This window comes from Crinia signifera, chromosome 3, assembly GCF_055691185.1.
Source record: "Crinia signifera chromosome 3, ASM5569118v1, whole genome shotgun sequence".
Classification (NCBI taxonomy): domain Eukaryota; kingdom Metazoa; phylum Chordata; class Amphibia; order Anura; family Myobatrachidae; genus Crinia; species Crinia signifera.
Window position 1 is genome coordinate 291,410,997 of NC_139219.1, and position 24,947 is coordinate 291,435,943.

At 43.5% G+C, this 24,947-nt stretch overlaps 1 protein-coding gene across 1 annotated transcript; it reads left to right on the top strand.

Annotated features, from left to right (window-relative positions):
• Positions 1 to 9,579: 9,579 nt before the first annotated feature.
• LOC146064668 (uncharacterized) lies at positions 9,580 to 16,614 on the top strand. The gene is made up of 4 exons (XM_083178440.1): positions 9,580 to 9,704; positions 12,537 to 12,657; positions 14,715 to 14,801; positions 16,389 to 16,614. The coding sequence occupies exons 1-4, from the start codon at positions 9,635 to 9,637 to the stop codon at positions 16,429 to 16,431; spliced, it is 321 nt and encodes a 106-aa protein (XP_083034566.1). The 5' UTR covers positions 9,580 to 9,634; the 3' UTR covers positions 16,432 to 16,614.
• Positions 16,615 to 24,947: the final 8,333 nt, after the last annotated feature.

Consider the following 24,947-nt stretch of genomic DNA (forward strand, 5'->3'; position numbering starts at 1 on the left):
ATAATGGGCCTGATTCAGACCTGATTACTGCTGTGCAAATTTGCACGGCATCCGTTTATTGAAGGACTGGGCATGCATACAGGTCATAGCGTGCATGAGCGAGGACAAACATTGACAGATGAATCTATTCGCAAGCCTGTCTCTGTTGCAGAGTTTTGGAAGTGTCAGAGTTACGCACACTTGCACAAACTGGGAATACGAATGGCGAGTGAGTTGCGTATGGATTGTCAGCTGTACGACAATCAGAGATATTTTCGCAGACCATTCGCAGACTTGAACAGGGCGGGATTTCACTCTGTCTGGGCAGCAACTATCTGATTGTGGGGCTCTGAAAAAGTACACAGCAGTGATTAGCATACTGTACCTCCAAACTGTCCCAATTACAGTGGGACAGTCCCGCTATTTGGAGACTGTCCCTCTATCCGTCCCAAAGGAGGAGCAGCAGAGATTGGTGAGGAAATGCTTTGTGTCTGCGCATGGAGGGAGGGAGGGCAGGAGGGGGCCAGAGGCTGCCCAGTCACTAGAGCGCTGGTCACGCCCCCGAAAATTATCAAAACAGCGGTTGCAGCTCTATAAACCGCCCCCTTTAACCAAGTCCACCTACTCTCCCCTTAGCCCTGCCCCCTTTTTTGGATAGATGTGCCTTCGGTGTTGAGAGGTATGGATTAGGTCTGAATCAGACCCATGGGGCATAAAATCGGGGATGTTTTTCTCCTGTGGTGGCTAATGTCTGGGCACGCAGGCTGCCAAAGAGGGGTACACGGTAGTCTTTTTCTGTAAAGTATATCCCTTGCAATGATGCCACACCCCATGTTGGAGTGTGCTCACCTATGGCACACACAAATTCTTTGTTCTTAAAATATATATATATAGCGGGTAGGGGTGATTTTTTTATCTGTTCAGACATTTACTTCACTACACTTTATTAGTGTTTGTCATGGGTTTAATTATCATAAAAAATGGATCAGTGATTAAGATAATCACACCTTTCACAACTGGTTCTTAGAAACTCCCACGCAGGGCTAGAAATTTTTTTTTTTTCTAGCCCAAATTTTTGGGAGGTACTGCCTAGCGGGAAGGGGTTGTGGCCTATACCCGTGACGCTCCCATGAGGTCACCATTTTTGCCACTGTGGGGGCATGAATAGACACATCTATTCACGGGTGACAGGGGAGGGACTCCCAGCTCCCCCACACACACACTGCAGGACACTGCCGGCCCCAGGCGGGATGTGGGAATGTCCCCAACAAACAGGACGTTCCCGTGCAAAGCGGAATAGTTAGGAGGTATGCCTTAAGTCTCGATATTTGCAAACCTTCCCAAAATATGTTTTACTAATGTTATATAGAAATAATTCGCAACAAGCATTTAAGCATAAACACAACCATATGCGGAGCTAGACATTAAGCACAGTATAACACACCACCTCGACAGCGCAACACACTTTGCATAGTGTTAGCAGGAACGCATTTAGAACAAGTAGATGCTGTAAGATTTGCAAGAAGAACGTTTAATGATGAACATATAACTTGGATGACATGCTGCACTCTGGACTTGCTGCACCACCAGCTACTGCATAATGATCAGTTAGTGAGAAACAGGAAGTACCTGAAAAACTTTATCAACAACTATCAGACATACACTGACAATATCTATCTATAAGCACAGTTGAGAACAGTGGTTGCTATAATAAACATACAGAAGTCTAACACCCCCACTCAACTACTGCTTCTCAAACAAGTCCCATTCTAGATCTGATATCCTCAAACTTTGGCCTTGGTACTGGCTTTGTCATAATATCAGCTAACATATTGTCAGTCTCACAATATTCAAGAAGAATTACATTTTGCTCCACTAGATCACGTAGAAAATGATGCTTCACATCAACATGTTTGGTTCTAGCATTTATCTTTTAACTGTTTGCAAGTTTTATACATCCCTGATTGTCCTCAAACAATACCGTTGGTTTTGCTACTGACTCTCCAAAATCCTGTAGTAACTGACGTAACCAAACAACTTCTTGACTGGCATAAGCTGCTGAGATGTATTCCGCTTCTGTTGATGATAAGGCAACTGACATTTGCTTTTTGCTGGACCATGATATTAGGCTGTCTCCAACCTTGAATAGGTAGCCACTTGTTGACTTACGATCCTTGTAATCACCTGCCCAGTCTGAATACACATATCCTGTCAATTCAAGATTTCCTTTTTCTGACAATGTCAGGTTCAAGTCCTGTGTGTGTTTAAGGTACTGCATGACTCTCTTAATTGCATTCCAATCTCTTTGACGAGGTTTACTCACACGCCTACAAAGATGAGACATGGCAACTGAAATATCTGGCCTTGTAGTGGTTGCCACATATATAAGTGCCCCCACTGCTTGTCTGTATTGTTCATTATTGGGCAAGAGATCATCTTCTCCTTCCAGTTTGAGATAAGCTGCATCCATTGGCGTAGTCACACCTTTAGCCTCTGACATTTTAAACTGATTGAGAATTTTAGTAATTTTAGCAGATTGATTGAGCAGAAAACTTCCATCTTCTTTCCGCTGTATCTGGATTCCTAGATAGTATGTCACCTCTCCCAGATCTTTAGTTTCAAAGTGTGAATTCAGAACTTCACTTAACTTTTTGATTTCTTCATTTTCTTCATGGGCAATAATCAAATCATCCACATACAAGAGTAGATACATCCACTTCCCATCTTCAAACTTGGAGTATAGGCATGAGTCTGCCTTACTTCTTGTGAACATTTAGTTTAGTAAAACTTCATTTATTTTACTGTTCCATGCTCTAGCTGATTGTTTGAGACCATAGAGTGATTTTTGTAATTTGCAGACAAGATGCTCTTTGCCCTCTACTATATAACCTTCAGGCTGAGCCATGTACAATTCTTCTTCAATATCACCATTGAGAAAAGCAGTTTTAATGTCAAAATGCCTTACTTCCATATTTCTTAAAGCAGCTATGGCCATCAAGGTTCTGAAAGTACTCTGTTTCGCAACTGGTGCAAAAGTTGCATCATAATCTTCACCATATTTTTGAGTATAGCCCTTTGCTACTAATCTTGCTTTAAATCTGTGGACTTTACCTTCAGAGTCATATTTGGTTTTAAAAACCCATTTACATCCAACTGCATGTTTTCCTACAGGTAACTCTGTAAGTTCCCATGTCTGGAGCTGTTTAAGAGATTCCATTTCTTCATCAGCTGCTTTAATCCATTTTTCCTTTTTATTAGTGGGCAGTTTTTGCATGTCTTTCCAGGATTCTGGTTCAGGTTCTGGTGCTGTTCGTGCAAGATAAGATAGTCGCTTTGGTGGAATATTCTTATTACACCTTGTAGAACTCCTGACTAGAGGTAGAGGTAATCTTTCCTCTTCAGCAGTAACAGGATCACTTATAGCAACTTCAATATTATTTTCTTCTACTGACGGTGGTTGTTCTTCAAGCTGCACTGCCTGTGTCATTTCTTCAAATGTAAGATACACTGAGTTTTCATCAATTATAACGCTTCTACTTATTGTCACCTGGTTGGTTTCTTTATGTAGAATTCTGTATCCCTTTTGAGACTCACTGTAACCTACGAGCACTCCTTCCTCTGCTCGAGCATCCCATTTTGAGCGCTTTTCCTTTGGAACATGTACAAATGCTTTACTTCCAAATATTTTAATATGATGCAGGTCAGGCTTCTTTCCATTCCATAGTTCATATGGAGTCTTTTCAGTTGTTTTACCTAATAAACGATTTTGGAGATAACAGGCTGTCATGATTGCTTCTCCCCAGTAAGTTGCTGGCAAATCTGCATCAAAGAGCATGCTCCGCCCACTTTCACATAGTGTCCGATTCATTCTTTCAGCGACACCATTTTGCTCTGGATTATATGGTACCGTAGTCTGGAATGTAACTCCATGTCTTTTCAGAATGGTTTGTGTTTTGCCACTCTTGTATTCTGTGCCATTATCTGCACGCATTATTTTTGGAAATCTTCCGAACTTGTTGTTTACTTGGGCAAGATATTCTTCAAGTTTTTCTGAGACTTCATCCTTACTTTGCAGCAGGTAAAGAGTTGTGAATTTGGAGTAATCATCAATGAATGTAAGAAAATATCTTTTCTGTCCTGGGGTCATATTTTTCATTGGTCCACATACATCTGTGTGAATTATATCCAGACAATTTTCAGCTCTACTATTACTTGCTTTTGGAAAAGGTTTTCTTGTCATTTTCCCTTTTAGGCAGCTGGTACACTTCATCATTTGTGTGCAAGGATCAATTTTGATACCATTTGCATGCTGTTCTTGGGCTAGTTTTCTTATTGCTGCTGGATTTCTGTGCCCTAGACGACGGTGCCATACATGGATGCAGTTAACATGCTCCTGCTTAGCGGTATTAACAACTTCTCTGCACTTTAACTGATATAGCTCATCTTTGATAGTTCCTTCTGCAAGAATGTGGCTTCCATTTGTAATAATACACTTGTCACCTTTAAATGTCACAATATGTCCTTGCTTGGCGAGCTTTTTCACTGATAGCAGGTTAGTGTCAAGATTGGGCACATACAGTACATTCTTCATAAATATTTTTCTGGTAAATGTTGGAGAGACTGGACAGTAAAGATAACCTTCCCCTATTCCTCCTGAAACCATGTATTGTCCATTAGCTGTAGCTATTCTTTCTGAATTACTTTGGTCCAACTGAGTAAAGAAATTTTTATCATTAGTCATATGACTTGTAGCTCCTGAGTCAATGCACCACGCATTTATCACTGATGTACCGCTGTTACTATGAAAGGCAAATTCAGCATTAGAAGTGTTTCCTGGCTCTTTTATAGCACATTTTGCTTCTTGCTTAGCATCTTGTTTCTTTAACTGATCCATTCTGGCTTTCCAAACTCTACAATCTGCCTTTAAGTGACCGGGTCTCTTGCATACAAAACATTCACGTGTTTCATGTCTCTGAGTGGATTTCTGAAAACAGTTCTGCACCTTTAATGCCGATTCTGCTAAGGATCCTTCATCCTTATTTGTGCACTCAGTCTTGCGCTTATATTCATCCACAAGTTTGCCTTTCACATACTCTAATGTAAGTTCATCGTCTGGTCTGGCATCTAGCGCAGTTACAAGTGTCTCATAACTATCTGGGAGACCACTGAGTAGCAGGGCTGCTATATGAAAGTCTTTTATTTCTTCTCCTATGCAACGCAGACGCTCTACCATTTCTAGAGTACATCTTATATAATCCTGCATGTCCTGGCCTTTAAGCAGTTTAGACTGATACAGCTTTCTGATTAAATATAGCTTATTGCTTAAATTTGCTCTCTCGTGCACTTTCTGCAGCACATCCCACATATCTTTTGCACTGTCACAGTTACATATATGCACGATCTGATCATCATCTATACTGAGAGAGATTGTACTCTGGGCTTTCTGATCTCTCTCAGTCCATTCCTCTGTGACTGGGTTAGGTTTAGGTTCTTGTATGCATTTCCACGTACCTTCTCTTATAAGCAGCATCTTTACTTTGAATTTCCATGTCTGGTAATTCTGGTTAGTCAGATTCATCACTGTGAATTTGGCTGAGGCACCATGGCAGCCATGTCTCTTCTGGGTTCCGCCTTTCTGTTTGAGTACTTTTAACTCTTGTTACTTCTCTTTCTGTAGTCCTGGGCCCATAACCTGTTAGCAGGAACGCATTTAGAACAAGTAGATGCTGTAAGATTTGCAAGAAGAACGTTTAATGATGAACATATAACTTGGATGACATGCTGCACTCTGGACTTGCTGCACCACCAGCTACTGCATAACAACCAGGAAGAGAAAACAGGAAGTACCTGAAAAACTTTATCAACAACTATCAGACATACACTGACAATATCTATCTATAAGCACAGTTGAGAACAGTGGTTGCTATAATAAACATACAGAAGTCTAACACATAGTCATCTGGTAATCTCCTTTATTCAAGTTTTCAAAAGTAGGCACGTATGCAGTATGCTAAGCCTATATGTATGTGTGGTGTGTTTCTATGCATATGCATTTAAATTAGATATGAGTGGTTCGGATTCCACTGAATCCATATCACTCCGAACACAGTTGGCCTGATGACCTGCGAGCTGCGCTTGTGAGTTTCCGACTTTGTTCGGAAACCCAAGCGCGGCCAAACGCGGGAATCTGGCGTCAGATTCTCACGAGACGCAGAGTCTATAAAAGTTTGGCGTCCCAAAAATTCTGCGCCATTTCACAGTCACGCTTCCTGCTGTGCACAGCTCTGCTGTACGCGGCAGTGGCGGGTTTTGGGCATTGTGCACTGGGGGGTGTTTAATAACTATTACTGAACTGAACTTGTACTATAGTAGTTGTCATCTTATCATAGTGTGCAGAGGGGTGTTGTTGAACTTGTGCAGACTGCAGAGTGGTGCTGTCTGTGCAGTGCAGACTGAGTCAGACAGAGGAGTGTTGTGTGCAGTGCACAAAGTCAGACTGCAGAGGGGTTTGGAATTGGCACTGGGGTGTTAGAGTTTGACTTGTTCTTGTACTCAAGTCATCATCATTAGTGTACAGAGGGGTGTTGTGCAGATTCAGACTGCAGAGGGGTGCCGCGCAGTGTAGACAGGACCAGTGGCGTAACTAGACACATGTGGGCCCCATACTAAAAGTTTGTAAGGGGCCCTATTCATCACCTAATGCTAAAAAATGTATATAGCACATGCTACTTTCACAGGCAAAGTGGGCCCCTCTCAGCTCTGAGCCCCATAGCAGCTGCACCCCCTGCACCTATGGTAGTTACGCCCTTGGACAGGACAGAGGCGTGTTGTGCAGTGCAGACAGAGGGGTGCTGATTGGTTTGGCACTGGCATGTTTAACTTAAACTTGAACTTGTGCTTGTTGTTATCAATTACTCAGTCATCAATACATTAGTGTGCAGAGGGGTGTTGTGCAGACTACAGAGGGGTGCTGTGCAGTGCAGACTATACACCATACTGTATATACTACTGTCAGAAGCAGAAAAAGTTCAGTGTGTGATTGTTCTGCCTCCACAGTCCATGCAGTGTTATCCAAGGGCCGTCCATAAAAAAGAAATACAATAAAAAAAAATGTTTTGCGTGTGTGATTGTTCGGCCTTCACGCAGCTGTTAGCTCGCTGAGCATTCAAAACAAATTTAATTAATTAAAGAAAAAAAATCCAAATAAATTTTTTATTCAGTCTTTGTGTGTGTAGTTGCACCCATAGCATACTGAGTCTGTCAGAAAGTTGGGTGTTTGATTGTTAGGCCTCCAAGCAGCATTGTACAAGCTGCGCATTAAAAACAAATTACATTTAAAAAATCCTAATAATTTTTTTTCATCTTTAATCATCCTTTGTGTGTACTGCACCCATAGTACACTGTCAGAAGCCACTTGTGTGGCTTAGCATAGTTATCCAGCTACCTCGGTACAACCTTTTGCCCTAAAAACAATATTGCGAGGTGTAAAGTGGTCAAAATTGTCTGGAAAGGGCTGGAAATGTATCTTATTGAGGTTTATATTACTCTAGGGACAAAAATTACATGATTTGGGCATTTGACCATTTAAAAAAAATCCAAATGCAAAGCTTTTCACCGCCACTCAACAAAGCCAAATCCAAATCTCAGCGACGAATCAAAATCAAAATCTTCGGCCCCGGCGCTCATTCCTACTTTAAATAGGACACTCATGAATTAATTACACAGGCTCTGTGGCTGATTAAACTGCTCAGTTTCTCATTTGTAGCCCTATTGCATTCTACTTTTTGGCCACAAGATGTCTCAAACTTTTTGAAAAATTTTTGTTTTAGCCTAACATGATAGTGAGATGTGTCATCTATTCTGGGGTAGCCTATTACACCGAGGGATCCTACGTAGTGTGCCCAAGATGGCTGTTTCACCTGGTACCTTGTGAGTGTGGAATACACAACCCATGGGAGTTATTAGCAAAAAACATCTATGTGGCTTATCTATTGCTACATTACTTACATCTTATTGTGTGTATTGCTTTATATCTATAAAGCACCTTGGGTTGGAAACAGAGCGTTATATAAGTAAAATTATTATTATTTATCTATTACAGTGGTACGGTACCTCAAATTAGCACATATACATTATGTATGCACTATGGATAAACATTACTTATGTGCCTTGGTGGTCAGCTACCATTAAAGGTTTTTTCTTTCCAGTGCTATTAGGTGGTAGCACCCTGGAGTATGCAGTACCAGCAGGACCGACTGGGACCAAAAATCGGCCCTAGCATTTTGAGCACACAGGCCCACCTGAAGCAGGCGGGACCATTGCGTGGCAAAGCCGTGCAGCAAAAAGGGGACGTGGCCTCATCTAAAGGAGGCGTGGCCTCATGTAAAGGAGGCGTAGCATCAGAGCTGGCCTTATCCAATTTAATGCCCTAGGCAAGATTTTTGTTAGCAGATGATGCCACAAACAAAACTTTAACCCCTGGAAGGCTATCGTCAAATTACTCCAGCTTTGCCTCCTGCCACTGAGCCTCTACTATTGTCAGAAGTGTAGTATGCACAATGTACAGTATGTGTTTTAGTTAGTCAAGTCATTTAACCCCAATAACACTCCCTCTATACCCACCACACGCCCTATTCCACCCACATACTTACACCCTAAAATCCTCTTCTCCCATATACACCCTGCTATTCCCCCTCTTCTTCCCACTGCACTGCACATATGCCATATGCTCCATGTTCCTGTACTGGCTCCATTACACACCACCCACTGACTGACTGTCCCCAGACTCCCCACAGACTGCACTCAGTGCAGGAGTAGTGCACTCACTAGTTTCACCGCAGGACCGGACGGGTGATGATGGATCTCCCCGGGCCGAATTACAAACTGCAGGCAGTGGGTCCTCTCCTGGGCTGTCAGACGGAGACCAGATCAATCATGCCGCTGCGGCGCTGTGATGGCGCCCGACTGATTGCTGTCCCGCCTTCTCCTTCCCCCAGCACGCACCGCGGCGGCTGGCAGAGGGGCGAGACAGACTGTCAGTGACCAGTGTGGGATGCGGCAGTCACATGGGGGGTGCAGCAAGGTGCCTGGCCGGGCGGAAATGAAGAGTGCTATGAATGGAGCCTGTGCCAGGGCAGCGTCCGGTGAAAAGTAATCACAACATCTGGTAAAGCTGCACCAGCGGCGCTACTGCGTCCTCACAAAATCGGCCCACAAGGCCATCGGCCCTTCTGGCATTTGACAGAAGTGCCAGATGGCCAGTCCGGCCCTGAGTACCAGCAACTGTTTTTTAATCATTCTTAAAGTTCTAAAAATAGGAAGAAAGAGTAAAATAATTCCAGAAATGAATAAAATACTGTAGGAGTATGCCTACTTATCCAGAGCAGGGGTTTCTTATAGCACCTATAATTAAACACACGCAGAGAGTCTCGGAATGTCCGGTATTATACAACACGATTTGTCATCCAGCATCGGATCGGCCTGCATGTGCTTTTGCAGAAATCATTACATGGAAATTAGAAATCATTTCCTTTCAAAGTTCCTCATTTTAGAACTTTAAAAGAAGGCATCCTAATGTGTCCATGACATTGCTCAGCTGCCTTGCCTGCAAGAGAAGAGAACCCAGAACCAAGTAGTCCAGAGGCAATCCAGAAACATGTGTTCAGCGAAGACAATGCTCTGCCTGTCTCTCCTCATTGCATCTGCTATTGTCATAGCATCAGCTGGTAAGTGGGGATTCAAAGGGTCATGGTGAAGGCTTTGTATAAAGCATTATTCCATACAGGAAGGATAAGGGACCACTGAATAGACACTAGTCTGCTCTATACACACTACAATGTACATACGCCAGATTCTCGAAGCTTCAAAAGTGATAAAATGGAGAGTGATAAACAGCCAACCAATAAGCTCCGTCTAGTGGCGATTAGTAATATGTTGTTTTCATCACTATATTTACAGTTACATACCCCCAAATTTCTTAAAAGATGAAACAGCCCCTGTTTTCGTTAGGATGGGGGCATGCCCAGTGCATACTTGCCTACTTTTGAAAACTAGTTTCAGGGAGATAATAGTTAGAAATAGAATTTTGCACAATGCCCCATTGAGGGGGGGGGGGGGGAATGCTCCACCCAAAGGGCGTGTCTAGTTCCATATATGGAGAGATTGTGAAAAGAGATTGTGAATGTGGTACCTAGAAGAGTGGGTGTGTACTGTTATATCTGAGAGGAATCTTGTAAAATGACTTATATCCAAATGTGGATGAGCCCCAAAGCTGTTAGCAAGAGCTACTATACTTGGTAGAGTGCTGTGAAATGGTGCTGATGATTCAATGTAAATGTATCTAGCTCTCATTCCTTTTTTCCACAAAAATGTAATAGTGTAATGTGGGCTAGGTGAAATGAGGGAGATTGCTAGACTAATGAGGGAGAGAGGGAGATTGCTGTTATTTCAGGGAGTCTCTTGCAGAATGCAGGAGGGTAGGCAGCTATGGCCCAGTGTTCTGTCTACTGTGAATAGACTGTGCACATGCGCACAACATCTATTACTGCTGCTCTGATCAAAGGGGGACTTCTACTGCCACCCATCCACCACAAGACAGCGGGACAGTCCCAAAAAATGGGTCTGTCCCACAAAACTTGAAACATCTGCGAGGTATGCAGTCAGAGCAGGGTTGAGTGAGCAGCCTCCTCCTCTAGCTGGCAGTGCAGCGCTGTAGAGTATGAGACTCTCATATACTGTACATATGCAGACCAGAAAAATGGTACGGCAGCCATTTTGCTTATGCTCAAAACTTGCTGACTTACTTTTAAGCCTTTTAATTGACTAATTCTGTTGTAGAGAAATATAATATTTGTGACATATAAAACCACTGTATTTATGCTTTTTGTTAATATTTTTTAAATTAATACTGGGGGGGGGACTTTACTAAGATGGGAGTTATATTTCACATGGGATTGGCAACCAATCAGATTTTACTTCTTATTTATTGAGCACCTTCTAGAACAGCGGTTCTCATACTGTGGTTCCCGACCTTCTCAGCATGGGGTCACGACTCCATGTTGCTGACCATCTGGCTGATGATTTTTCTAATCTCAGTCAGACTCCTCCCATCATATTGTGCCTTTACAATGCTGCCATGTATGTGCCGTCTGCTGGGGTCCCGTAATTATTTTTATTATTTAATGGGGTCCCAGAGCAAAACAGTTTGAGGACCCCTGTTCTAGAGGATAATAGAAAGTTTACTGATTGGTTTCCCATTTGAAATAGAACTCCCATCTTAGTAAATTTTCCCCTTGGTGTATACCTGGCATGATTGAATTGTTGTGATTTTTTTGCTTTTTTTCAGCTATACTTTATTAAAGTTTTAAGATTCAACTGCTCTTTATTTAAAATAGTCATCTAGAACAATCCAGTTAATTTATAACGTCAATCCTATCAGCCGCCAAGGGGGCATGTTGCCACCGCAATAGCAACAGCACCACTTGAGTCAGTTAGAAGGTACTATAAGTTAGAGATGTGCAGGCTCTGATTTAGGGCGGGATGTATTAAAATACATCGCCGCCCTTCGCGCCCCCCCCCCCCCCGCCGTGATGCCGCCGCATATGTACTAACATATGCGGCTGGCATCGTGGTGCGGTGACGGAGGCCCCCCACGATACCAGGAATGTGGTGTGCGGGGGGTCTCCGTCACCTCCCAACCGGCTCCTGCATCCCTCACGCGGCGTCACGCTGGGGACAGCTAAGCAAGCTCTCCCCGGCGCCTCCTCCTCCCCCTGCAGGCGGGAGGACGTCCGGCTGCGTTACTAGGGGGAGGAGAGGTTTACCTTCCAGGGTCCAGGAGGACCCTTCAGGAAGGTAAGCCAGAGGGGGGGTCGGCGAGGCGGTGGGTTTGCGTCAGCGGCGGCGGGCGGCGAAAAGAAGCCCATAGGCTTCTATAGGGTATCGCCACCCAAAGGTGGCGATACCCTTCACTGCGGTATCATTTTTGATACATAGGAAAATGCGGTAAAACCGGGGTTTTACCGCATTTTCCATTTGATACATCTCGCCCTTATGGTGCCCACACACGCGTCGATCCCGGCGTGCGTTGTGGGCTTAACTAGCACACATAGCATCGCATCGTATGCCTTGTGCATGCGATGTGCATGTGATGCGATGCTATGCTATAAAAAGCTAGTACAAAAAGTATGTGTAGCACATACTTTTTGTACTGTGCGATGAGGTGCCGCGGGAGCGCGCACCCCATCGCATAGCATCGCACCGCCGGGATCGGTGCGTGTGTGGGCTCCTTTACTCTGATTTACTCTGATTTCAAAGCAGGATCTTATTGGCTATCCCAAATCACATGACAGTTGTTGACAGTTGATAGCCAATAAGATCCTGCTTTGAAATCAGAGTAAATCAGAGTAAATTAGAGCCTGCACCTCTCTACTATAAGTGCGGCCTGCAGCGACACAAGGAAACTTGCAGCTAATATAACTGACTAATTCATTTTGTCTGTGTAGACTACGTCTATTATAGTTCTCTAAAATATATTTTTGTGTGGTCATAATTTTCAGACCCAGGCAAGTTGGCCACCTGCTGCTGCACCCGGGTCTCCTCTTACAAACCTAAGGCCGATTTTCACATCAAAGATTTTTTCCTCCAAAGTGCAAGTCCTCCATGCGTTGAAGCTGTGGTGTGAGTATTTAGAGTTAAAAGAAAACTGACATATACTTGACATAAATATATAATTATTTCTATGTTTTATGTTAATATCGCATATTCTAAAATGACCAAATTAAGCATTTCATTTAAGTACAAAGGAGCTGGCTTTCTATATGCTCTGCTGCACTTGTCACTAATATGACATTTTCACTAATGAGATGTTAAGGATATACTAATCAAACCAGACAACATAATGGGACATTTATTATTTATGTGGTTGAAGAAAAAAATGTTATCACAGTATTCAAACTAGAATTACTGAAACTTATGTTATCCATGATTCATTTGTAGATAGGTGTGATGTGTATTGTAAAAATAGCATACATTTTTAACATATTACTAATTACACTCCATCATACTGCAAATAGAAATATATAATTTTGTGTTGGTGCTATTGCTTTTGCTGTTTGGAAGGGGTGTAACTGCTATTGGGGGTATTCAATTGTGCTTAATATGTCTGGATCCCGACAGTCATTATCCCGATGTCGGTATCCTGACTGGCAGGACCCAGACAGCATGGCGAGTGCAACAAAGCCCCTTGCGGGCTTGCTGAGCTCGCAACGCTGCAGGCACGGTGGCGAGCCACCTATTCTATTCTCCCTCTATGGGGGTCGTGGACCCCCACGAGAGAAAAAAAGTCGACGGCCTTCAGGAACCCGGCTGTCGGTGTTTTGACAGTCGGAATCCCGACGTCGGGTGAATGCCTGTCGGGACCCCGTCCAGCACCCAATATGTAGCGCCAAGTTTTGAATTACAGCTAAAAAAGTGGTTGAAAGGTTTTCAGAGCGGAAAACCAAACTGCGTGTAAAAAAAAAAGATTTTTCATTAAATGATACCTCTACAGGGTTGGTTCCCCTCCATCTTGCCATTGGGGAGGGGGTAACCGAGAGGCACACGGTCTCATAAGAAAAACGGGAGCCCAGATATTACATAAGTACCGCTAATTGTAAACTTCCAATTGCTTGATAATTATTTTAAGAAGTCAGATTTGCTCTGGAGGTATGAGAATCTCCCATAATTCATCTGGGAGTCGAGATTTTAGCCATGTTCATTTCCCCGCACAGTTTGAGAGGCCCCCACTCTAGAATCCTTCAAATAGAGATTCAAGACTTTCCTGTTTACTCAAGCATTTAGTTAATTCCTTTAAGTATAGTTTATAAAAGCTTTTCTGTACTTCATTCTTCCTGTACTGTATTACATTAATTCTATCTGTTTAGCATATTGAGTCCTATTGGAGAAAGAGCATCATATAAATAAATTATTATTTATTATTATTATTATTATTATTATGAGAAATCAATGCATCCAATATTCAGTCCACTAATTGGGAGTAGGGGGTTTCAGTCTTCCTTTTATGACCCATGTTTCTGTATTTGCACTTGGATGCTACATGGGTGTGGCTGGTATACTGTTAAGCTGGCCATACACTTGTCCAATTTGGCCACTTTTCACCCGATTCCAACAGATCTGGACGGAAAATTGTGTGAAAATCGGCCAAATAGGATGTATTTGCCATTTAATCTGTGTGGTCCCCTGCACATCGTATAGGATCTGGAGATCTCAAGTGCTGTGCATAAGATTAATCAGATCCAGGAGGATCCGGCAGCACTTGCTTGGGGTCACAAATGACACAGTATATGCTATATAATTTATTGTATGCGTTACAGCCACCACCAGTTCAACTGTTATTTACTGATCTCTTCTGTTCATGTAAAGGGCCAAAGTATTTTATTTTTGTTACCTGTGGGGATAAGTGTGATTATTCTTTCATATGGGGGCCAATAGGTTTGGGTTTTTTTCCCTGTGGGGGCCAATGTGTTTTGCCCTGTGGGGATCACATGGTGTGCCTTGGCAATTTGAAAATCTTATTTAGTGTGCCGTAAGGTAAGAAGGTTTAAGATCACTGATCTATGGTGAGTTTAAGATCACTGATCTATGGTGAATGTGGGCTTATTAAGAGTTAGAAAATAAAAAAAGAAGCAATAAATGAGTAGGGGTTGGCATTCTCTAACAATGTGTGTTCTATTCAGGTTTATACCAAAGGAAGGAAATTTTCTTTGCGCCAGACCTAAAGTGCCCTGGGTACAGAGGAAGATAAAAGAGATAAGGGAGATCAGGTAAGTGTGACTGTTCTAACTATGGGACTAACCTGTAATGCCATAGTTATTAATATTATACAACATTATGGAACTGGTGCATTTAATATGTAATGTGACATGAAACAGAAGATACAAGAGGGTAATGTATCATGCTGCGTAGCTATTGCTGCGTCACTTCTTTAATGAGGCTAATCAGGAAGCCAAATCAACGAGATGTATTAACTAGAGATGTGCACCAGACACTTTTTGTGTTTTGGTTTTGGATCTGAATCTCCCATCGTGTTTTGGCTCTGTATTGGTTTTGCCAAAACCATCCTTTTGGGTTTTTGTTTCTTTATCTAGTTTTTTTATAAACCTCAATAACACAGCATCAATTCCTGCAGCCATAGGGGGTGGCCTCATGGTAGAGCCGCGAGTATAGGCCACGCCCACTTCTCACTAGGCCATGCCCCCAATATTTTGTGTACTGTCCCACCTGGCAAGATCAAAATGTTGGGAGGTATGCTGGATGACTATGCTAAGTGATACAAGTGGGCGGCACAAACACGTGGCACATCTAGTAGTGGCACTGCAGTGGCAGGCAGGATGGCAGCTTTAAAAACTAGGCCCCAAAGAGCACATAATGCAAAAAAAAAAGGTGCAAGTTGGAACTGTCCTCGGGTCCTCCTACCCACCCTTATGTTCTATAAAGAGGACACTTTAACAAACCAGCGACAGGGTCTGCCACACGACTGTGGCTGAATATATTGGTTTGTTTGGGCCAGAACAAAAAAGAAGCGATAAATCTATCTCACCTTGTACCAACTGGCTCTACAGTGGCTTGGGAAAGATATAAATGCAATGTTTTAGGAAAGAGTAAAGATTTCCCTTTCCAGGCTGTGGACACGTCCTTCTACATCCGGAGCATCCTCACAACCGGAGCCTTTCTTACAGGGAGATTTATCAAAGTTTAGAGAGAAATAAAGTACTGTACTTACCAATTATCTCTGACAGTTATTTTCCAAACAGGAGCTGATTGGTTGGCACTTTATCACTCTCCAATATCTCTCTCTTGAAGCTTTGATAAAACTCCCCCTAATGTTAACAAGAATCCAATATTCCCAGTAATGCAGATAATGGAGCAGTACTGTAGGCTATGTATATGGGCCCAACCACACCAGTCCAAGTGAAAATAGTTGACCTCACTAGACCTTACAGCTGCAGTGGTATTGGCAGGACTATATGGTGGAACCCTTTGTTCTCACTCTCCAGCATTAGATTATTTAGTATCTCAGAGGAAGATTTATTAAGCTCTGGGAAGTGATGAAGTGTCTGACACTTTATCACCGGCCAATCAGCTCTTATCAAGTTATAGGATGGGTATGAAAAATTACACTTAGGGGCTCATTTTCCAACTCCAAAGACATCCAAGTGGTCCCACACTTACAAGGTGTAAAAGGGTAATTGTCAACACACACACATATACATATATATATATATATATATATATATATATATATATATATATATATATATATATATATATAGACACCAGTAGTGATGTATATTGAACTATTGGCTGAAATAAAACCATGATATTAATAACATAATATTTTTCTTTTTAAGGTTAAGGAATGCAGCTCAACAGAATAAGAACACTACAGTATAATGTAGAAGTACTGGACTACAATAACTCAGCAGCCATGTCACATAAGAATCGCTCCAGGTTCCTCTATGGAGATTGTCGTTTATCAAACTTGTATCTGAATGCAACTATATGTTATTTATAAATATTTAATTCAGTGGCCGTTTGCCATTCAGTTAATTTATTTTGTAAGAATTTTTGTTAACAGACCTGGAAAAGAACAAAAAATACTTTTATTTTATTTAAAAAATAAATAAATATATAAATACAACGGGGAAAATTTACTAAGATAAGAGATCTATTCACATGGGATGTTGCTATGGCCAACCAACCATAATCTACTTCTCATTTATTTAACACTTTCTAAGATAATAGTTATTGTCTGATTGGTTGCCTATAGCAGTGGTTCTCAACCTCGGTCCTCAAGGACCCCCAACAGTGCACGTTTTCCAGGTCTCCACACAGAATCACAGGTGAACTTATTAGCTCCACCTGTGATCTTTTTAAATGTGTCAGTGAATAATGAGTGCACCTGTGCACCTGCCAGGAGACCTGGAAAACATGCACTGTTGGGGGTCCTTGAGGACAGAGATGTTGGCACTCGAAGGGTTAAATAGAAAAACGCAACATCCTAATAGGCCACGAGAACCCAAAAGTCGTTACTGTGCTGCAGAAAATGGGATAATAGAGTTTTTCGTTATTTATTAATGCAGCATGGGGATGCAAAGAGCTAATACAGAGGGATTGATCTTATGGGGTCGGAGATGGGATGTTATGTAAAACGCCTATTCCGAGTATGATCACTTACTGCTGAACTCTATGGATCGTTAGTTCACAATTACATTTCACAGCGCAATGCTCTAATTTACCCCATTTATTTCCCAAGTGCAATAACTGAGATTACATTAAAGGTGCAGTACAACACTGCTGAGTTCTAATTATTCCTAAATGATCGCATTTGGGAAGTAAATTAGACAAGCAGAGTGCAGAAAATGGGTAATGAGGCACATACAGTACATACATCGGATATCTGATTGGCTTCTATATATCAGCATAAATTGTGCTAAGTCTCCTATGTCATTTAGTAAGAACAGTAACCGGCTTACCAATATTTAGACAGGGTAGATGCCACTGCTGTGTCCTGATTATATGCAAATGGTTATTACTGACGGTATGTGAATTTTATATTTCCTGACATGTATTTATTAAACATGTCCCTTCTTCCCCGTTGACTGAAAAACAACGTGGATTATTTATTAATAATTTAATATTAATTTATATTTTGGGATTGTGAATGTTTCAATAGTCATTTACAGAATGGAACTTGTGTCCATGTATGATAAGGCTTAATAAAATATTTATTATTATTTCTGTCTTCTTTTTTATTCGTGGACTGTGTATTACTGGGTGAAAAGTATGATTTGTTTAGTACATATGCAGACTCAATTAAACCAAATAACCCCCACCTGGCCTCACCATAGATAATCCCGATTCACAAATCCGAAAGGGATGAGGGTTACGGAAAATGCAGTGCCAGATTAAGGTCATCATGGGTCTGGAATTGAATTTTATAAAAGGGCCTATTTTATGTTGATGCAGCAGGTGTGGTCAGTATGCTGGGGGGGGGTGTCTACTGATAAAAGGGTGTGGCCAGTGATGTGGGGGTGTGATCTGTGCTGTGGGTGTGGCTAGCACCATGTAGGGCACCCTTCAACCATCTCAATCTCCCTCTCTTCTTTGCTTTTTTTATGTAAAAATACATAAAAAAAAAACACTGAGTTTCACCTCTACCACAGCCCTGAACAGTAATTCCAACAGAAAAGCCTGTCCAAGCCACTTCTTCTGGCACAGGCGTATGTGATGTCATGCCATCACCACCGCTGAAGTGAAGAAGAGCCACTAAAAGTAGCAGGCTCTGTGCTTGGTGGGGAAGCTGCTGGAGGGACACAGGCCATGGAGATGCTGAGGGACATGGACAGTGAGAGGCTTGAGTGTCATAGACAGATGTGTATAAGCAGCACAACTATGGACATTATGGGCGGTATTCAATGAGGCTGATTCGCCAGGTTTTTATGGCGATTTTGTGCTGTAAGGCGAATTTTTGACAAAAACGGTGAATCACCCTATTCAATGACCAGATGGCGAATACATTTCAAGGTTTTTTTCGCCATGATTCACCGAGTAGCAATCGCTATCTTTTAATGGTGAAGTGGAATGTGAACTTTTAAAATAAAGTGTTTTGTTTTTTACATTTGGTGTAAAAAAATCAGGAATTTTATTCTGAGGAGGGGCATGCTATTTTTATTCATGTGCTGTAAGCACATGAATATATATTTAATTTAAAAAAAATATATATATTTTTTTTTTACACTGACCAGCCAGCAGGGGGCGTCGGAGCCGAGCCGCTCATTAGATATTCATATATTCACTGCACCCGATCGTTACATATGCATGATTGGGTGTAGTGAATATACCCGGTCCCCTACTGACACCCCCGGGGGGCAGCCTGTGCTGCCTGGCACCCGGGGAGCCCACCTCCCCCCCACAAACGTTCTGGGGCAGGCAGGGAGACTTCCATCTCCCTGCCTGCCACCGTCCTCAGGCTCCCTGCGGCGTTCGCCGCAGGAGCTCATATTCGCCGGTCAGGGGCAGCGAGCCCCTGACTCGTTGAATACCGGAGCCGGCGAGGCTCCGGAACGCGGCGACCAGTGGCGAATGTGCAGCGAATCCTAAACAGGATTCGCTGCACGCCGCCGGTATTCACATTGAATACCGCCCTATGGGTGAAATGTAATAGAGAATCAAAATTTATTTGGTAAGAAATCTCTAGTTTTTTTTAAAGCGACAATCATTTATACTTCAAAATCAAAATGGTTTTGAAGTGTAAATGATTTCCGATTAAAAAAAAACATTCTGACTTTCTGATTCTTTCATCTTATTACAACTAACCCGCAGTTCACTCTTTCTGACAAAATCCTTCTTAGATGGACAAAACCATGTGCACTGCAGGTGGGGCAGATGTAACATGTGCAGAGAGAAATAGATTTGGGTGGGGTTTTACTTCAAAGTGAGATCTATATTGCAGTGTAAAAATAAAGCAGCCAGTATTTACCCTGCACAGAAACAAAATAACTCACCCAAATCTAATTCTCTCTGCACATTTTACATCTGCCCCCCTGCAGTGCACATGGTTTTTGTCCATCTAAGAAGGATTTTGTCAGAAAGAGTGAACTAGAATAAGGCCCATTGTGTGTTTATTTGCCTATTAGTTCTGCTGTGGAACTAAGAGTCCCAGCAAGCCCATTAATGGGCCGCATGCTGGGACTTGTGGTGCTCAAAGTCCCCGTTTTTGGCCCAGGCTTGCTGGGACTCATAGTTCCACAGCAGAACCCAATAGGCATTACCCTGCTGGCTGGTGCTGGTAGCAGAAATATGGGGTCCCCTACTCGTTTTGTCCCCCATATTTTGGGAACCAGGACTGGCCCTCGAGCCTGGTGCTGGTTTTAAAAATTGAGACCAACCCCTACTTAAATTGTTCCATGAATTTTTAAAACCAGGACCGGCTTTTTGAGCCCGAGGCTGGTTACGGCCGTGGGGGGGGGGGGGGGTCCCTTTCTATTATTTTACACTGCAGCCTGCATGAATCTGACTGATCCGTGTTGGCTGCCGACTCATATTTGTATTTAGCGGCTGTATATTCGGCCGCTAAATATGAATACGGCTGAATACGCCCGCCTACGCCATCGGCCAAATACGAATCAGTAAATACAGCAGATTAGTAAATCTGCGGTATTTACAATTCGTATTTCGGGAAAAAAACTATTGCGGGCGTATTCAGTCATATTAAGAATATGAATATTGACTGAGTAGTATTTGTTTTTCTTAGTAAATTTCCCCCAAGTACAGATGGGGCCGGGCTCATCTTTCCAGGGGATGGCGATGGCGACGCCATTCGCCATTCCCTGCTCCGGCGCCATCTGTGTGTCGGAAGGGGACGCGCGCGCACGAGGTGCGCGCGCGTCCCCTTCCGACGGTGCTGCCGTCCCCTTCCGACGGGCGCCCGGTGCCCACACCGGGTGCCCGCACCCCCCCACAGCCGCCTCGGGTCCCCCCAGCCCCCCTCGAGCGGGAGGCGGACAGTATTGCGTCCGCCTCGCCCGCCGGCCGCCCGGATACTGAGACGCACGTGCGTGGGGGACGCACGCGCGTCTCAGTCAGATGGCGCGCCGTGTTGCTGGCGGATCGCCAGCGGCATGCTGCTGGCGATTCGCCAGCAAGCATAAGGCTTGCCCCATCTGTAATTCATTACTCTCTGTGGCTGATTAAACTGCTGTCCCTAATTTGTAGCATAATGTCATTCTACTTTTTCACCACAAGATGTCACACCATTTGTATTTTTATTTTGTTTGCTAATTAGCCACTTAACATGATAATACGATTATTTAAAGCAAGCATGTCCAACGTTGGCCCTCCAGATATTTTGAAACTACACATCCCAGAATGCTTTGCAATAGTTTTAGCATTCTCTAATAGCAAAACTGTGGCAAAGCATGCTGGGATGTGTAGTTTAACAACATCTGGAGGGCCAACATTGGACATTCAATGTCATCTCAAGTAACACTTCTGTGAAAACCCCATCACAATCCGTTCAGCGCTCACCGAGTTAATCCCGCACAGGAACAGGCTGGTCGGATGACAATGTCCAGGTCGTCAGTTAAAAGGTCAATACCAAAAGGTTGGCGTGCATAAGGTTGACCTTGACAAAAGGTGACATGCACATGGTTGATATTGACACAAGGTAGACACAAAAATGATGACATGTCAATGGTCGACGCGTCAAAAGGCCGACATGAGGATTTTTTTTACTTTTTCAGACTTTCCCGCCCACATGTATTCCGACTCATAATGGTAAAGTATGGCGAGTGCAGCCTGGCAGTGGGCCCATAGCTTTCTAATGGGGGCATTAATACAAATATAATTCACCACTATCTGCTTGCAGTTTTTCAACTGTGCGTTTACTGACATACGGATTAGTTTTTCCGCTTGTTTATTTCTTCCTTCAATTTATGTGTTAGGTGTTTGCTCTGTTCCTCCTCTGTTGTCCTATTTGCACTGCAGTCTGTGGTCTAGTGGTGGAACTAAGGGCCTTATTCTAGTTCACTCTTTCTGACAAAATCCTTCTTAGATGGACAAAACCATGTGCACTGCAGGGGGGCAGCTGTAAAATGTGCAGAGAGAATTAGATTTGGGTGAGTTATTTTGTTTCTGTGCAGGGTAAATACTGGCTGCTTTATTTTTACACTGCAATATAGATCTCACTTTGAAGTAAAACCCCACCAAATCTAACTCTCTCTGCACAAGTTAAATCTGCCCCACTTGCAGTGCACATGGTTTTGTCCATCTAAGAAGGATTTTGTCAGAAAGAGTGAACTAGAATAAGGCCCTAAGTTTCATACATCAGCCCAAAATCCCCTATGAACACACTAACCAGCATTTAAGTGGCATTTAGCAAGCTCAGAGCCAGTGATTTTAACACTGCGCATAATTCTTTCTTTTTTAGCACAATATATATGTTAAATGTGTTGTCTATGTTTGTAATTTTAACCACTTATCTCACCTTTACGATACTCGGTTCCTTGTTTCACTAAGGCCCCTATTCTGGTTTACTTGCTCCCCTGCGTGTTTGCACAGGGGAGCGATATTGAGCATCTGCGCAGGGGAGCATTATTAAGCATCTGCGCATGAGCAGGTGCTTGGTGCGAACGGGCACGGCAAACTGCTAGTTCGCCATTGTGTTCCCACTTAGCAGTGTGGGCAGGGGGCGTGGGGTGGTGCCAGTGAGGGGTCATGCCCATGGGGTGTTCCCATGTAAATGCGCCTGTGACGTGGGTGCGGAGGGCAGGCAGCTGATGTCAGCAGATGTCAGCTGCACAACAGTACAACCCCTTTCTCTTTCTACTGTACATACTGTATACCTTGGTTGTCTAGGACTGCACCCCTGCAATAAAAAACTAATAGTAGGTTGCGGAACACTAAACCTTTATTATTAGGCATAATATACTAGTGTGCAGACCCACCCAGTGGCGTAACTATAGCACCGCAGCCCCCGCGGTCGCGGGGGGGGGGCGCTGTGCATATGGGGGCGCCGGGGGGCTACGGTGCTATAGTAATCCCCCCGTCCCCCATCCCCCGCATGCTTACCTGTCTGCGCGTCCCTGCTCCCCTCCTGGCTTCAATCAATGCTATGGAGACGGACCACGATAAAATGGCCGCCCTATAATGCAGACTGTTCTCTGAAACTGTCTGCGGTATGGGGGCGGCCATTTTATCGTGGTCCATCTGCATAGAATTTATTGAAGCCAGGAGGGGAGCCGGGACGCACGGACAGGTAAGCATGCGGCAATGGGGGGAGGGGGCACGGGGGGGCCGGACGGACGGGCGGGCGGGGAGGGGGGGGCCCCCATTAATGGCGGGGGGCGCCTCAAACATAGCTACGCCGCTGGACCCACCCTCTTTTTCTTACCGTCTCTCAAGAGTAAAGACTTCCCTAAAGACGTTGTTCTAACATTCACAGCCCTCTAACGCCCCCCGCCGCCTGTCTCCGCCGGCTGCCGCATTCTTACTAATTGCATATGCTCTGAGTCTAACATATGCAATTAGTAACACAAGGGACAGCTCTTGCGATAAGAGCTGTCCCTTGTGATGCAGCGCTATCTCTGGACTTCCGGGTCAGAGATTTGCGAGTCCCTCTTCACATGCGCAGAGTGATGGCCTGCCCGCGGCGCATCCTTGGAGGGATCCATGATGGATCCCTCACACAGTGCAGCGGAGAGAACCCCATAGACTTCCACAGGGTATCGCTGGCTGGTGATACCCTCTACTGCGCTGACCCGACGGAGGGGGTTTAGAGCATATGGAAATATGGTTAAAAACTCAAATTTTTACTTCATTTTCATATTAGTGCATCCCGCTTTATTTCTCTAATAACCCTGAAGGCAAAATTCTCGGTGTTGACTTTCGTTTGCCCGTCGTTTAAATATTTCAGATGTTGTATGCCGCCAATTGGTTCTGGGTTGTCCTAAATTGATAAATTGCAAAATGTCATAAGAAAATTACAATCTATTGAGGTGATGTATAAGCACTTTCAGTGGCAGAACTTGTGGGTGGTGAGCCCAGGTGCAAAAAGATAATTTGGGCTTGCTTCCTCCATCCCAACCCAAGTTATTAATATGCAACATGGCATTGGGTGACAGGGGGAGGCAGAGGATGACAGGGGGAGGCAGAAGGTGATAGGGAAAAACAGTGGCTGGTAAGAAGAGGGTGACAGATGTGGTGGTAGTGGGACGGTATATGGTGGTATGCCATTCTGCCTTTTCTCCTACTATCTATCTAATTCTATTTACTTACATTTTCCACACAGCCAATATAAATTTCCTTTTTGTAGACTGCCCCCAAACCAGTAAGGGAACAATTTGTGATTGTCATACATTTTTTACATGCCTGCTTTCTAAAGGCTTAAAGATGAGCTTCTAAATGTGCAAGCGTGGAAACTCTGCTCCATCCACTAAGTACCTTCCTGCCACCTAACCAGTGCCCCAAAATGTGGCTGCTGTGTGGTGACAGTGACGTGATGATAGGTGGAACATAATTATATGCTTCCTGCTCACATAGAACAATCTGCGGCAGCCTCGTCTACTGCTAATTTTTAACCAAATGTGTTCCTTATTTAGGTGCATGTTCAACAAATTCTATCTTCAGCAGAACCTACAGTATAGTAAAAGCCTATTGTTAAACTTCTGTAAGATAGTATGGCCGTGCTAAGCCAGTTTTTGTCATGATCATCCACAGGATTTCTGGAGGGGGGTTTCCTAATGTTTAATTTTAGAGTGATTGGTGCCAGCTCATGAAGGTTGCATAATTAGCATATAACTGTCACAATACAATAGGAATGAAAAGGATAGGAAACTAAGGTCATGGCTTCAACCAATAACAGTCAACCTCTGTTCCCTTAGAGCTAGATACACTACAGTAGGTGACCACCTGGATATTAAAGAACCTGGTGATCCTAGACCAGAGCTGGCCAAACCGGTCCTCGAAATCTACCAACAGTCCACGTTTTCCGAATCACCTAGCTGGTGCACAGCTGTAGTTATTACTAACTGTCACATTTTCGAACCTGCTGCATTCATTTCTACTACAGATCCACAGGTTGCCTGAAATACATGGACTGTTGGTAGATCTTGAGGACAGGTTTGGCCACCCCTGTCCTAGACAATTATAGTAAGAATAGAATACTGGTTCCTACCAGTCTAGACAACAGGCTAATCTTTAGCAGATAATTATCAAGATGAGATTCTGAGCTGGTGGAAACTATAAAGCTGAGACATGGGACCTAATTCAGACAAAAGTGCATGGCTGCGATTCATACAGCAGCTGATGCCACAATGCACATGCATAACGCCAACCTGCGATCAAAAGGCCTACTACTTTTTCTGTTTCTAACCTTTGACTGACAGGAAGCTGGTGTTAGAGGGTGGTCA

What these genes read in the sequence shown, in the direction of transcription:
- LOC146064668 (XM_083178440.1), top strand. Translation starts at nt 9,635, where the DNA reads ATGTGTTCAGCGAAGACAATGCTCTGCCTGTCTCTCCTCATTGCATCT. An exon ending in TATTGTCATAGCATCAGCTG is followed by an intron (nt 9,705 to 12,536) that starts GTAAGTGGGGAT and finishes CATAATTTTCAG; the next exon opens with ACCCAGGCAAGTTGGCCACC. An exon ending in CCATGCGTTGAAGCTGTGGT is followed by an intron (nt 12,658 to 14,714) that starts GTGAGTATTTAG and finishes TGTTCTATTCAG; the next exon opens with GTTTATACCAAAGGAAGGAA.